This window comes from Ochotona curzoniae, unplaced genomic scaffold (assembly GCF_017591425.1).
Source record: "Ochotona curzoniae isolate NIBS_2020 unplaced genomic scaffold, NIBS_Ocur_1.0 contig_46, whole genome shotgun sequence".
Taxonomy (NCBI): domain Eukaryota; kingdom Metazoa; phylum Chordata; class Mammalia; order Lagomorpha; family Ochotonidae; genus Ochotona; species Ochotona curzoniae.
In genome coordinates, this window is record NW_024466340.1 from 5,646,882 (window position 1) to 5,661,860 (window position 14,979).

General features: G+C 56.4%; 2 protein-coding genes across 3 annotated transcripts in view; one reads left to right on the forward strand and one right to left on the reverse strand.

Moving 5' to 3' along the window:
• The window catches only part of IFT81 (intraflagellar transport 81), a 120,489-nt gene extending 118,771 nt beyond the window's left edge, over positions 1–1,718 (reverse strand). For both annotated transcript variants that reach the window (XM_040987024.1, XM_040987026.1), the window contains exon 1: positions 1,645–1,718. The gene's annotated coding sequence lies outside the window, so the exon portion shown is untranslated. The remainder of the gene's footprint in view (positions 1–1,644) is intronic.
• P2RX4 (purinergic receptor P2X 4) lies at positions 1,398–12,846 on the forward strand. The gene is made up of 12 exons (XM_040987028.1): positions 1,398–1,541; positions 4,888–5,035; positions 7,155–7,226; positions 7,301–7,373; positions 7,661–7,757; positions 9,709–9,789; positions 9,876–10,017; positions 10,124–10,260; positions 11,478–11,568; positions 11,672–11,737; positions 11,938–12,033; positions 12,348–12,846. The coding sequence occupies exons 1-12, from the start codon at positions 1,408–1,410 to the stop codon at positions 12,372–12,374; spliced, it is 1,164 nt and encodes a 387-aa protein (XP_040842962.1). The 5' UTR covers positions 1,398–1,407; the 3' UTR covers positions 12,375–12,846.
• The last annotated feature ends 2,133 nt before the right edge of the window (positions 12,847–14,979 follow it).

Genomic DNA, 14,979 nt, shown 5'->3' on the forward strand with positions numbered 1-14,979 from the left:
CTTTAAATATGGAACGTTAAACTTCCAACGGCACTAGGCCCCGCTGTTACAGCCATCTGTTCACCTCCACAGAGAATTCCATCAAGAACTTGTCCACACTCGGGAAAAATCCTCTAAATGAAGGGGGAAAGTCCTCCTAACCTATCCGTGAGGCCAATTTAGACTGTCCGATCCTCCACCTCAACTCCTTTTCTAGAAGCTGATGCTACTTCCCACAAATTTTTTTTTCAGATTGTTATTCACCTTATTTATTTACTTAGAAAAAAAAAAGGTTGACTACCTCAGGAATCTGTTGGGGAGGATATGAACTAAAAGGCACATCCAAGATGATGGAGACCACTCACAGAGCAGGAAGCCAAGCGCCTGGCACGGTCAGGACCATCAGCCGCACACTCCAAGACAGTCCATAAACAGGACCACCGTGGGCCTCGCCTTGCATGCACTGGGATTCCATACGGGTTCTAATCCCAGCTGCTCCTATTTCCACCCAGCTTCCCGCCTGTGGTCTGAGAAAGCAGTCAAGGACGGCCCAAAGCTTTGGGACCCTGCTCCCATGTGGGAGACCCAGAAGAAGCTCCTGGTTCCTGGTTCCTGGATCAGCTCAGCTCTGGCCAATGCAGCCACCTGGGGAGTAAAAGAGCAGACGGAAGACATTTCTGTCTCCTCTCTGCAATAAAAATAAAGAAACCCTCAAAAATAATTCTTTAAAAAAGATGACCACTACGACAAAGCTGCAGGCACACGGAGATTAAGCAGTGGAAACCACAACCACGGACTATCACTGCACTGGGAACCAGCGCCTGCTGCACGTGACGCCTCAGGGAGCCAGAGGCCCGCCCGGCTCGCTCACCGGACAGTGCCCGGCACGCTCACCGGACAGTGCCCGGCACGCGGGATGCACGCAGCAGCTCAGCGCGTTTCATGAAATATGCCCCCTGCCCTGAGAATCAAACACTACCACGGGCCACTACGGGCGTCCCGTTTTCCTTACACTTGGAACTGTCCCCACCTCTCCCCCGCAAGGGCCAGTGGGACCACGGGCACACCTCCCGGGGCCTGTCCCGAAGGAAGCTTCTGGAAGCAGCCCGGCTCCAGCCCAAGGGACTTGGGTCACCTGGCGCTGAGGTATCCCTGCCCCGTGAGGAGCGCCGCACCTCCTGAGGGGGCGGGAGCCGGCGCGGCCCGCTTCCCCTCAGCTCCACCCGGCCGCCTGAACGCCCGCCTTCCCCGGGAAGGGGTCACTGCCCCGGGCGGCGTCCTGCCGGCCCGACGGCCCCTTCCCTGCGGAGGAGCTGACGCACGCCCCGAGGCCCGCGCCGCCCGCTTCCGGGCCCTCCCCGGCGACGGCGGCGGAGCCGAGGCGGGGCGGCCGCGGCCAGCCGGGCTCAGAGCGCCAGGTCCCGGGCCATGGCGGGCTGCTGCGCCGCGCTGGCGGCCTTCCTGTTCGAGTACGACACGCCGCGCATCGTGCTCATTCGCAGCCGTAAAGTGGGGCTCATGAACCGCGGCGTGCAGCTGCTCATTCTGGCCTACGTCATCGGGTGAGCGTGGCCCCGGGCCCGCGCGGGGGTCCCCGGGGAGCAGCCTCGGCTCGGCTCTGGCGGGGGGACCCGACGCGCGCCCCCGCAGCGTGGCGTCTCTCACCTCGGTCGGGTGCTGCCGGGCTGAACTCAGGAGCGTTTCCGTCAGGCGGCGACGCGCGACGAGGGGTCGCTCCTCGTCGGGTCCGCGGCGCGCGCCTGCCCACTCTGCCCTGGGACGCCGCGTGAGCCCACTGGGCGCGCTCCAGGTGTGTCCACCAGGTGGCGACCTGAGACCGACCTGCACGCCGCCCCCTGCTCCTTGCGCTTTGGGGTCTGAGCTATATGCATCTACTCGCCGTGGTCAGGCCGCTAACAGGCGTCCTTGCGATCCACAGGCTGTAACCACTGAGCCGGGCTATGTCCTAGGGCAGGAAGCTGCTTCCATGCAGTGTTTTGAGGGACCGTCGCCTTTTCTGCCATTTCTTCTGCCCGTTCCCCCGGCACCGTGGCTGCGGGGGGGCTGCTGGTCCATGAGCGGCTCAATCTTGGCTCATCACTTCCCATGCTTGCGTCCTGCTGACACCAAGGTTTGGGATTTGCACTTCATTCCTCTCGGGTCTCGGGCTTCCGCTCATTTCCTTTGAGCTGCGTGACAACTACAGATAACAGAGAGGCCGAACTTCCAGAAAGCACTTGAAATTCACTTCCTTTGTTTGGTGGGCCGGAGGTGGGGTGCCTGCCTTAATCTAATGGTTCCCCAGGCCCCTGCTGGCTCTCCGTAGTCTCACATAAATGCTTCATTTGAGTGGAACACACTTGTTTGCAATTGGGCACAACTCCAGAGATTAATGTTAAGTTAGTGTCTGCAGCTGCTGGGCCCGCAGCTGGCCCCCAAGCTGCACGCTCACTGAAAAGGGCCCAGAATCCAGAAAATGCTAACTGCCGCCGGGTCCCCTGCCAGAGATTGCAATTCCTTGCTTCAGAGTATGTCTCCTCCCTAGGGGATTCTGGGAGCAGGGCTTCCCGCACTGACCTGACAATGAAAGCATCAGCTGAGGAATTGGTTGAGGGGTCCCCCACTTTGGGGTGGAGTTTGGAATCCCCTCATGCTGCCCCCCCTCCAGGGAATTTGTGTGTCTGTTGCTTAGGGCTCAGTACCTGTCAGCCCAGCGTCAGGTACCCACAGTATGCCAAAGACAGCTCTGCAGGGTGGAGGTCCAGGCAGACGCCAGCCTTGGTCAGCAAGGAGGCGGCTTCTTGCTGGGCATGTCTTCATTGTTGAGAACCACTCAGCTAAGCCAGGAGCACTGGGGGTCAGGCTGGTATGCACAGCTTGTTGCCATTGTCTTTGCCATTATCTTTGACCTTAGCGTGCCTGGAAGATTCTGGAATGGGAGTCAACTGTGTGTAATGCCTTAGGTTAGCCCCACTCACGCATGCCTACTTGAACTTTCCTTCCCAAACTGAGATGCAAGTCACACCTGGGGTCTAAAAACACAGTCCAAGCACACACACACACACACACACACACACACACACACATCAGTGCTTTTTCGAATTCAAAACATGCCTAAAATATCCTGGCTATGCTGAGGTACATAAATTGGGCCATTAAAACCAGTTTTTTCCTGGGGTGGTTGTTAGGATACAGCTCAGGGCACCTGTACGCCATGCCGGAGTGCCCGGGGTCCAGTCCCAGCTTCACTCCTTAGCCCAGCTTCCTGTTGAAGGACACCTGAGAGACATCAGGGGTGCTCGTGTACTTTGAGTCTTGGGTCGCATTGTGGGCTCTCAGCTTTGGCCTGGCCCGGCCCAGCTGATCCAGGTCGTAAACCAGCAGGTGGAGCTTGGCTTTCTCTGTCCCTGTCATCTCGCCTGAGCTCTGCCTTCCGGCTATCAGTCACAGGATGATGAAGTCCATCACATGATGGGGACAGCCTCTGGTTTAGCAACTTGCAGTCCTTGGTGGTGAGCAGTGGCCTTCCTGCCCTCAGCTCTGGGGCCGCAGCTGCTTTCCTAGAAGAGCTCTGCAGCAGGAGGCCCATCTGTGGACGGGCCTCAAGCTTGCACACTGCTCAGATCAGATCAGCGCTGCAACGGGAGACTAACACCAGGGCGTCCCCGAGGCTCGGCCTTTCCTTAGTGGTAAGGGAGACAGAACTAGAGTTTCTGGATTTTAGACATGAGAATAGCTTCTTGTAGGTATTAACAGCTCTGCTGGTGTCAGTACGCGTGCAGTAGTCACGCGCACACTGCTGCAAGCTTCGGACATGCTCCTACGCATGGGCTGCAACATTTGGAACCAAAATGAATATTCTTGTAACTTTTCATTAGTTGGGGTTTTTTTTGGCACACTGACTCGTGTAACCTCACAACAATCCTTTTTTTAACTGGAGGGACACACAGCTTCGCTCTGTTCGGTCATGTGTCGGCTGCCCACCACAGCTAAGGACCTGTGGGACGCCACCCAGGTCTGCCCTGTGGACGGCAGGAACTCGGTAACCTGGACATCACCTGCTGTGCTCGAGGTGGATGGTACCAGGAAGCCGACGTTGAAAATTGAAGCTCAGACTGCGGGACACAGCGTGTGTCAGCCACCAGCCTGACTGCCCACCACCCACCGTGAGCTCTGGTTCTCTCAGCCGCAGGCAGGCTGAGCGGCGGGCCACCGAGCAGCGAGGGTCGCAGGGGCATGGGTGGTGGAGCTCGGCCGTGTGCTCCAGCCGTTGCTCCTGGGTCCCCACCTCTGTGCGCTGACACGTCTAGATTTCTGAGGATTTCAGCTGGGGCAGACATCCCCACTTCAGAGGAGCAGAGCATACATGAGACCTGAATTGTTCTGGGGAAAGAAGCCACTACAGACTTTTCCTCAAAAGGCAGGAGTTCCTGTTCTGAAAGGAGGCAAGCATGGTGGGCAACAGGAACCTAAGGCTCAAGTCCCATTCCTGACCGGCCCCTCACTAGCTGTGTGACCGTGGCCCAATGACTTAACCTCTCTGTGTGTCCTTTGTAAAATGGAGATAATAACCACCCCTCAAAGCGGTCAGATTAAATAACCTGTTAAGAGGTTAGATCAGTGCCTGGAACCTAAAAATATGCAGATGTGCTCTATTACCATAATTTTCCTTATCTCATTAAAAGCGCCCAGGTATCTAACAATAATGATGGCATATTGTGTGTGTAAGAGCTGCTCAGGGTGCAAACTGGTCCTCCACATTCCATTTTTCTCCCACAAACTACCTTACGGCCACGACTCCGTACTCGTGGAAAAAACGGAGCCCCAGCAGCGAAGCATCTCCGTGAAGCCGCCTAACTGGCAGACACTCCCGGCAGCAGCTCAGACACCTGCTTTGTTGTCTTTTAGGTGGGTGTTTGTGTGGGAAAAGGGCTACCAGGAAACAGACTCTGTGGTCAGCTCAGTGACCACCAAGGCCAAGGGCGTGGCTGTGACCAACACCTCTGAGCTGGGGTTCCGGATCTGGGACGTGGCTGACTATGTGATCCCCGCTCAGGTAGGCCTCCCCCGTGACGTCTGTCCCATCTGCAAGCTCTGCTTCTCTTTCTCGTCCGGACTTGGTACACTCAATCTGTGATCAGCATGGCCTGTGGTCTGTCTCCTCCAGTGCCCCGAGTGACTGTCTAAGTCCCAGAAATTCCCAACATGTGCTTCTTTAGCTCTGACCCAGGCTGGCTTCGACACAGGAAACTTTGGCTGTGGACACGCTGGTCTGTCTCAAGCCCTGGGAAGAGTTCAGACAGAAATATCACCTTGCCATATTTTCTCTTTGCTTCCCTGGCTGACACCCACAAGGTAAATCTTTACAAACAGCTCAGAGTGTCAGCAGCTGCTAGAAACCAAAACCCAAACACACAAGCGGGGTGTATGTGGGAATGCCTCAGCCCCGTAGCAAGGACACCTGCCTCTCCCACCACAGTCCCTCGCTTGACCCCAGCTCTGGCTCTTGCCCCGGCTTCCTGCTCATGTGCATCCTAGGAGGCAGTGGAGATGGCCTAGGTCACTGGGCTCCTGCCCATCCCGTGGGAGCCCTGGACCAGTTTCCCGGCTCCTGGTCTCAGCCCTGGCCTTTAGAGGTCTGTGGAGGTCCTGTCTGCTTGCCTGTCCCACGCAGAAGGAAACAGCAGATTCCACTGGGGACAAACGTAGAGGAAGTAACTAGCACCCGTCTGTAGTCCGTGACTCCTCTGAGATCAACATTGATCTGTAACCATGGGAACGGCCATGCACCACCCAGCCAACCCTGACATGCCCCTCCAAAAGGCTGATGTGCTGAGATGCCCAGGATGATCAGAGATAAGCTGCCAAGTCTCCGCCCAAAGCTGAGACCATCTTTTTGTGTTCCTGTCTCCCAACCATCTCAGAGAAGGTTTGGCACTAATGACCCATCAAGGTCAGCTACCAGGGTGGGATGCTTTCCAGTTTGGTCCTGGAGGGAAGCATCTGCCCCACCAGGAGACCACAGGTTCCTGGCACAGGCTTCATGATGGCACACTCTGGGCATGTCGTGCTATGTGGATCAGAGAGGGGAGGAATCCTGCTCCGAAGCCTCACTGGAAAGCAGCACCCAGAAATGCTGCTTCCCACAGCCTGTGGGCCAGGGTCGCAGCCATCCACTGGCCTCATGCTTCTCCAGAGAGGGTGTGGTCAGCAGCCAGCATCTCCCTGGCTCATGTCCAGGTGGAAATTCCCCTGAGCCGGGGACAGATAAGAGGCAGAAAATAAGCAGACAGACCTGCGGGACTGTTCCCATCGAGTCCAAGTGCCAGCAGCTGCCTTCTGTCAACATCAGATAAGGAGCATGAGCCAGGGAGCATGGGCACCTGGGACAGGAGGACATTGGCAGGCTCCTGCAGGTGCCTCAAGGTAGCCCCAGGACCTTCCGCCCTGTGGCACCGCTGCCCGCTGCTTCCTGCTCCCCTCCTCTCTGTGCATGTGCTGGTCTGGACGTTCCTTCTGAATGGAACCACTCACAGTGCAGCCCTGGCATCTGGCTGTCCCCCAGCACTATGGCACCCAGGTGCATCTCTGGTGGCGTGTGGCTGAATCATGTCCCTATTTTGTTTCTCCCCACCAGTCCACAGACACTCAGGCTCTGTCCCCTTTTTGGCAGACATGCCAAGAATCACTGTGGACATTTGTACACACGCATTTGAGTCCTTGCTTTCAATTAGGCGATAGGGTTTTGAGAGGACAGTAGACTAGGTTTTAAACTTGTCATATTAGGGGCTGGTGTCATGGCACAGACAGAAGGTTAAGCTGCTGCATGTGATGCCAGCATTCCCTGTCACAACACTGGGTTGTGATAGGTTCTAATCCCGGGTGCTACACTTCCAGCCGAGCTCCCTGCTAAGAAACCTGGGAAGGCAGCAGACAGTCCAAGGGAGATCCAGGAAGGAGATCCCGGATGAAGTTCTGGGCTCCAGATTGTGGCTTGAGCCAGTCCCGGCCATTGCAGCCATTTGGCATCTGAATCAGTGGATAGATCCTCCTCTCTCTCTCTCCATCTTCTGCATAAATAAACTGTTTGAAAAAAATTATTAAGTGGATGCCTTTCTTTGCTCAACTCTTCAGAGGGGGACATGACCCTGCTCTGCTCTTTGTCTACCCTGCAGGAGGAGAATTCTCTCTTCATCATGACCAACATGATCATCACCGTGAACCAGACCCAGGGCACCTGTCCCGAGGTAGGTCCCATGCTGAGGGCAGGGCTGGCCATGTGGAACACCAGGTTCCCCTCCCACCATTCTTCCTTTTCCAGATCCCAGACCAGACTACTCGGTGCCTCTCAGATGCCACCTGCTTTTCCGGCTCCACAGACACCCACAGCACTGGTAGGGGCAAGTGGCCCTGGCTGCAGATGCAGGTGCCTAGCTCGGGGAGGGCAGCCTCTGTGGAGACCATCTCTGCCACAGGGCTCCTGATGGTCTCCGCTTCCATGGCTTGAGTTGGTAAACAGAGGTATGGTCGGTCCTAGGCCACCACAACCTCCAAATCCAGTTTTTGGGCACTTCTAGTCCCAGAACTAGACTTGTTGCAGGCTAGCTCCATGGGGCGCTTTGCTAAGGCAGAAAACAGGACTGCCTCCATGGACCCAGTCCCTTCCCCTCCGACCCTGCAGGAGTCTCCACCGGCAGGTGTGTGCCATTCAATGCATCTGTGAAGACGTGTGAGGTGGCAGCCTGGTGCCCAGTGGAGGACGACCGGCAGGTACCAAGGTGAGTCCTGCCCCAGGGAGCCAAGTGCCCCAAACACTGGCCTTGAGAGGAGAGTCAGGCCTGTGTGCTGGGGCTTTCTAGACACTCTGTGCTTATGTGGAGTAGGACTGCACTGGGATGCTGGTTCTCAGCCACAGAGCAGTGGCCATCAGTGACCAGGCAAGCCATGGCGTTTGGCACTGCCATAAGGGTGCAGGTGACTTCAGCCCATGTGTACACACACACAACACACAATACAGTGGGAGCAGGCCCTGGTTCAGTTGACCATACACATGCATACACGCGTGTACACAGGCCGTGGTTCAGTGACCACACACACAGCACACGCTTGGGGCAGCCATGGTTTGGCTGACCAGGAGACAGCCCCTGTCTCCATCTGGTCTGACCTCTGCCTCATCTTCTTCCCAGCCTCTGTACAGGACTCCATCAGAGCACCAGAACGCAACTCAAGGCTTCTGTCCCCCAAAGTCTCCTTTCCCAGTGTGTAGAGATTCTAGGCCTGTGCAGCCTCGTGTCACGCTGGCCTCGTCCCTCCAACAGCTGCCAGGGCTAGGCTGGTGGAGTCTGTGTCACCTTGGGCCTGGGTCCTTGCCCACCTCTAGAGCCCACAACTCACAGGACACAGTGACTGAATGAGAGTCACTGAAAATGGGAGTTCAGTTAGCAGAAGAAAACAGAAAAATGCTGTGTGTCTGCCAGAGGGTGTTTTATAAAACCCCGCAGGTGCAAGGTGTGCCGGGATGGTGTTCTATTTTCAGATGTGGCCATCTGTCACTCGCTGCCCTTAAGTGTGGTCTCCACCTTCAAGATCAACTCCCTAGGAACTTCTCTGGGTGGTATTTGGAGAACTTGTTGGCATACCCTGGGTGTGTTTCACTTGCTTCCTCCTCCTTGTGGCTGCGTCTCCCTGGACAGTGCCGTTACGGACCTGATCCCTTGGTGGATGACGTCTATTTCCATCTGCCTTTGTCCACTTTAAGTGGAGGAAGACTTCCTAGCACATCTTTGATACCTTTCTCTCACCTGCCAATTCCTGTTTCTAGAAAAGAACAGGTCCCAGGTTGAGTACCTGGGACATACAATAACATCAACTACAACTTTTAGTGACCTGGCCTTGGTTCTACTTCACATATTTAAACGGTGACCCCTGGCTTGTGACAGTGTTCTTTTATGGTCAAGAGGGACCATTTTCGTCAAAATGAATAGCCGTTAAAAAGTGAGGTGAACTTAAAGGTGGAAGGAAACAAATGGGCCCTCGGTGCATGTGACCCGTGGGCGAGGTGGACTGAGTCCACCTTAAGGAGAAGGAACAAGGTGCTGACTCATCCTGCAAGGTGCCTGCTGAGGGGGAGCAGCTGGCAGGCCAGCTGGCAGACTCCCACAGACAGACCCACCAGGAGGGACCCACCAGGGGCTGGGGAACAGGAGGGACCAGCCACTGCTCCCCCCAGGTGTGGGGCAATAACAGTGTTTGGACACACACACCATGAAAGTTCTAAATGTCATTGCATTGGTTCATTTGGAAATGATTAATCTTAATGTGACTTTCACCCTTTTTTTTTTTTCAAGCTGATCTTAAAAGGGTAGCATATGCAAAACACAGATGGGAGGGCTCTGGTGCAGGAAATGACAAGAGTGAGGCAAGTTTGAACAACTCTGTGGGGGCGGGGTAGGGACAAGGACCTGCTGGGGACACTGCCTAGGGACTGGCGCTGCCTGGGGACAGTGGGCTTGGGCTCAGCGCCCCCTCCCCCTCCCGTGGGCCCAGGAAGGACATGGCAGGCTCTGCCTACTCCCCATCAACCGAGTGTTCCCATGGAGGGAATAAAGGACGTCAGCTAGGGTTCACATTCCGACAAACGGACATCAGAGGGGTCACGTAGGACATCACACAGGCACGTGAATGTGTACGTGTTTGGGCTCTGGCTAACATTATCCCGTCTGCCCCCAGGCCTGCTTTCTTAGGGGCTGCAGAAAACTTCACCCTTTTGGTGAAGAACAACATCTGGTATCCCAAATTCAACTTCAGCAAGTGAGTGGTGCCAGGGTTGGGGGCACCTGTGCCCTAAAGACCCTCCTGGCTCCTCTCAGAGGCTGAATCCCCTCGCCCTCCCTCAGGAGGAACATCCTTCCCAACGCCACCACCGCCTACCTCAAGTCGTGCACATATAACGCTCACACGGACCCCTTCTGCCCCATATTCCGTCTGGGCAAGATAGTGGAGGATGCGGGCCACAGCTTCCAGGACATGGCCGTGGAGGTAGGTGTGGGCCCCACTCGGGGGGCACGATCCTGGGGGCGCCTCTGCCAGAGCAGACCAGGACGGGCCCTGAGACGCGGCCGGGGCCCTGCTGCTCACCCCGCAGGGAGGTATCATGGGCATCCAGATCAAGTGGGACTGCAACCTGGACCGCGCCGCGGCGCTCTGCCTGCCCCGCTACTCCTTCCGCCGCCTCGACACCCGGGATGTCGAGCACAATGTGTCTCCCGGCTACAATTTCAGGTGGGCCTAAGCCTGGGGCATGCTGGGCATCATCAGGTGGGACACAGCAGAGGTTTGGCCGGCTCCTCCATGTCTCCACCCCACTGAGACTAGCACTGGGGCAGTCCTTTACCAGAGTGCCGTGATGGGCAGGGCTGTGCTGCCCAACCCGGGGGCAGCTCCAGGACCAGCTTCCACCTGGCCTTGGCCCCTTTGGAGGAGAGGGTGCACTCGAGCCTGGCCTAGGTACAGCCTGTCCCAGCTCCCCAGGGTGCTGGAGTATAGGGTCAGGCTCAGCAGAGACCTTGCTTGTTGTGAGATGGGTCTCCTGAGTGACAGATGGCTACACAGCAGTAATTCATTCTGCCAGTTGTAAAGGCCACAGGCCTGACACCCATCCGAGGGGAGGACCCTGCCCTGCCGCCTCCTGCCTCTTGTGGCTCCCCAAGCAGTCCTGTGTGCTCCCCTGTCCCCCAGCACACCTGAAACACTAAGGTCAGACTAGGTTGGGACCAACCCCAACCCTAAACTAACTGGATACCAGCATTCCTCCTCTCCCTACCCCAAAATAAACACATCTGCCAAGACCCCAGTTGCAAATAAGGCCACAGTCATAGGCGGGCCACCATGGAAGCCCAGTAACGTGACGAGAGGCTGGGCTCGCAGGTCCTGGAGGGGGGTCTCTACGGGCACTCTGCTGCATGGCCCTCACAGCTACTCAGCTCTGCCAGGGACACCCAGGGAGCCGCTGCGCTTTCTGCTATCCTGGTCTCCCTCTAGTGGTGACAAGTAGAATCCAGCACACTGTGTCCTTGTGTGCCTGGTTAGCAGCTAGCACTACAAGTTCAAGGCCCATCCATGCAATGGCCTGTCTATGGCCAGGCAGTGGTGTGAGTGAGCCTGTTCATCCACTGCATGGGCCAGTGCCACACACCACCTGCAGTGTGCAAGATTTCTTCAGGAAGCTGGTGGCTTGGCTGGCATGAGGAGGACATTCTGGGCAAGAGGCTTGCCCCCGTCTGGCAGGAAAGCCTGGTGATGCCAGAGGGGGCAGGCAGAGGCCTGGCAGCTCCCTGATGTGTGGCCTGTTGGTCAGGAGAGAGGCTTGAGGTGGGTCTGTCCAGTGGCAGTCAGCCATCACCAGCCTTGCTGAGACTGGCCAAGGCCAACCCCATGGCCCTGCCCGGCTCACCGTGTCCCATGCCCTCTCAGCTCTGCCACCTCCCCCCCCTCCCCAGGTTTGCCAAATACTACAGTGACCAAGGCCGCGAGTACCGCACGCTCATCAAGGCCTACGGCATCCGCTTCGACGTCATTGTGTTCGGCAAGGTAGCCTCGCAGCCCTGACCAGCCCTTGCAGGACGTGGGGTCTCTGCCTGTCTTTCCCCTGCCCCCGGACACACTCTGTCTTCCTCTCCCCTGTGGCTCGCAGGCTGGGAAGTTTGACATCATCCCTACCATGATCAACATCGGCTCCGGCGTAGCGCTGCTCGGCGTGGTGAGTGGCGGGGGCGTGGGCTGCCCTTAGCAGGGTCGGCTCGGCTGGGCGAGAGCTTGGCTGCTTCCCCCTCTTTCACCTCCACTCCCATGGGCTCCCAAAAGCCCCAAGTGGCATGAGGTTCCTGGCTTCACAGGAAGGCAAACACACATGGGGTGGCGGCTGGCAGGTCCCAGGGCTCACCGTCCCCTTCCCGGCAGGCCACAGTGCTGTGTGACATCATTGTACTCTACTGCATGAAGAAGAGATTCTACTACCGGGAGAAGAAGTACAAGTTTGTGGAGGACTACGAGCAGGTGTGTACCTCCCGTACTCCCAGCAGGCAGCAGGTCACCTCCTGTCGCCTGGGGAGGGTCCCTGTCAACAGTTATCACAGCCACCCCACCCCTGCATCTCCAGACCCCAGCCAGGTCGCAGGACTGCCATGGCATAGTCTGCATCCACCATGTGGCAGGGAGGGTGGCGTGCCAGGCTGGCTGACCCCACGCCAGCAGCCACTTGGGGACTGTCAGTCAGAGGAGCCGTCCAGGTGTCCCTCCAGCAATGTGCCCTGCCTTGTCTGGCGGGAGCGGGTGCTAAGTGCACTTCCTCTGCTCTGAATCCCACACAGGGTCTGAACGGCAACACGGACCCCTGATGCTGACCCCACAGCCCCCACCAAAGCACAAAGGGAAAAAGACGGCTGCATCGCCCCGTGGCAAGTTCCGGATCCTGCCGCAGGCTCCATGTGTGCTCACAGGGGCCCCACTGACCCGACGGGTGTGAAGGATTCGGGCATGCGCCGGCATGTTGGGCCCCTGCTGTGACCTCGGCTGGATCCCCTCTGCTGTTCCTGTGTGCAGGGTTGAGATCAGAGCGCCTCGGTCCGTCTCTAGCCCCCTTCCAGACACCCAGCTCTCCACGGCAGCACAGGCAGCTGCCACGGTGACTGCTGGGAAGACTCCCTGGGATGTGAGCACTAGCCCTGAGCCTGCCTGAGCCATTCCCCTCCCCTGGCCTGGGACTTGGTTCTCACCCTCAGGAGGCGGGGTCATCATATCTCCCTGCAGAAGAGCTTGATTGAGATGGCTGAGGACCAAACATTAACATAAATGATTTTTTGGGGCCCAGAATGATAGCCTAGTGGCTAACACAGGGGCTAACACAAGTCCTTGCCTTGCATGCATCTAAATCCCATATGGGTGCTGGTTCGTTTCCCAGTTCCTCCACATCGCATCCAGCTCCCTGCTTGTGGCCTGAGAAAGCAATTGAGGATGGCCCAAAGCCTTGGGACCCTATACCCAGGTGGGAGACTCAAAGAAGCTCCTGGCTTCAGATTGGCTCAGCTCCAGCCATCGCGGCCACTAAGGGAGAGAACCAGTGGACAGAATATCTTCCTCTCTTTCCTCCTCTCTGTATATCTGACTTTCCTATTTAAAAAAGCAATAAATACATCTTTAAAAAATATTTTTAATCCCTGTTATCTCATTACACGTGCTAGAACTGTCCTTCCCACTTAAAGTAGAATCTCTTCATTGTGCTATAATAGCAGGCTAAGCGGCTGCCTGCAATGCCACATCCCATATGGGTACCAGTTCAAGTCCCTGCTGTTCTACCTCCAATCCAGCTCCCTGCTAATCTGCCCGGGGAAAGCAGCGGAGAGGAGGGTGGCCCAAATACCTGGGTCCCTAACACCCCCCTTGGGAGACACAGGGAATTTAGGTTTCTGGCTTCAGCCCGGCCCAGCTCAGGCTGTCGTAGCCATCTTGGGAGTGAACCTAGTAGATGGGAGCTTGCTCTCTTGTCTCTGTAACCCAAGCTTTCTAATCAATTTCAACAGAATGGGAGTCACCTTGGCCAAACCTTAGCAGATCAGTCACGAGGCCACAGAGGAGGAAGGACTCCTTGTGCGTGTTTGCCCCATACCAACTGCCAACGGCCTGTCGCACCCTCAGGCCTGCCCCTAAGGTCCCTCCTGGGGGGCACACCCCTGCCATTCCTGACCACAGCCTGGGGTGGCTTCTAGGAGGCCCTTCTGGCAGCAGCTGGGGCATGTGCCCAGGTTCGAGTCTCGGCATCACTGCTAATCCAGTTCACAGCTTTGGCCTGGTCCAGTCCCAGCCACTGCAAGAGTGTGGAGGGTGAACTGGCAGACATGAGTGTTCTGCCCATCAATCTATGGCTTCCTTTTGCGTGATCTTCTCCCTTCACACGTCTGGACTGCAGCCCCCCACACCTCACCAGGCTCTTTGCCCACCCCTCATCTCTCAAAAGCCTAAGAATCGTAACTTTCATCAGGTCATGCACCTGTGGAGTATATTTTCTTGACATACATATTACCCTCTAGATAACACAGCTTTAGGTACCATGGAATGGCTCATCTTCTCTCTCCCCAAAGTCTTCAACAAAAAGCAGGCCAATGTGAAATGTTAACTGAGCTATTTCTGGCTGCAACTTCACACTGACTTAATTCTATGAGAAGTGTTCAGGATTCCACAAAAGGAAGCAGCCTGCCCCTCACCTCCACCATGAATTCATTTCCAGGTACCTGGGAGAAAGTGTTCTGCTCCGGGGTTGGCACTGTGGAGCGGCAGGTTGAAGTCATCACTCGCAGTGTTGGTGTCAGGGGCACTGGTTCAAGTCCCGGCTGCTCCACTTCTGATGCTGTTCCCAGCTAATGGCCTGGGAAAGCAGTGGAAGATTGGACTCCTGCACCCATGTGGGAGACCTGGAAGAAACTCCTGACTTAAAACTGGCCCAGCCCTGGCGACGGGCAGCTATCTACAGAGCGAACCAGTAGATGAAGATTCCATCGTCTTTCCTCCTTCCTAACTCTGCCTTTCAAATAAACAAATAAGCAAACCTTTGTTGAAGGGAGACATCTGGGTTCTGAGACAGGGTGCCTGGAGATCAATCCTCAGCTCTGATTTTTATGGCCAGGCAAATGGCCACCTAGCGGTAGTTTAACACAGCAGGGTAAGCCATGGCCTGCAATGTCAGCACCCCACAATGGCTCCAGTCACCCCTGGACGCTCCACTTCCAATCCAGCTCCCTGCCGATGATCCTGGGAGAGTAACAGAGGATGGCTCAATGTCTTGGGCCCCTGCACCCACACTGGAGACCTTATGGAATTCCAAGCTCCTGGCTTCAGCTGACTTGGCCGAGCCCTAGTCGGTGGATAGAAAGTTGGCCTCTCTCTCTCTCTGTAACTGCCTTTCTTTCAAATCACTAAAAGAAAAATCAAATGCTCACCTGAACATAT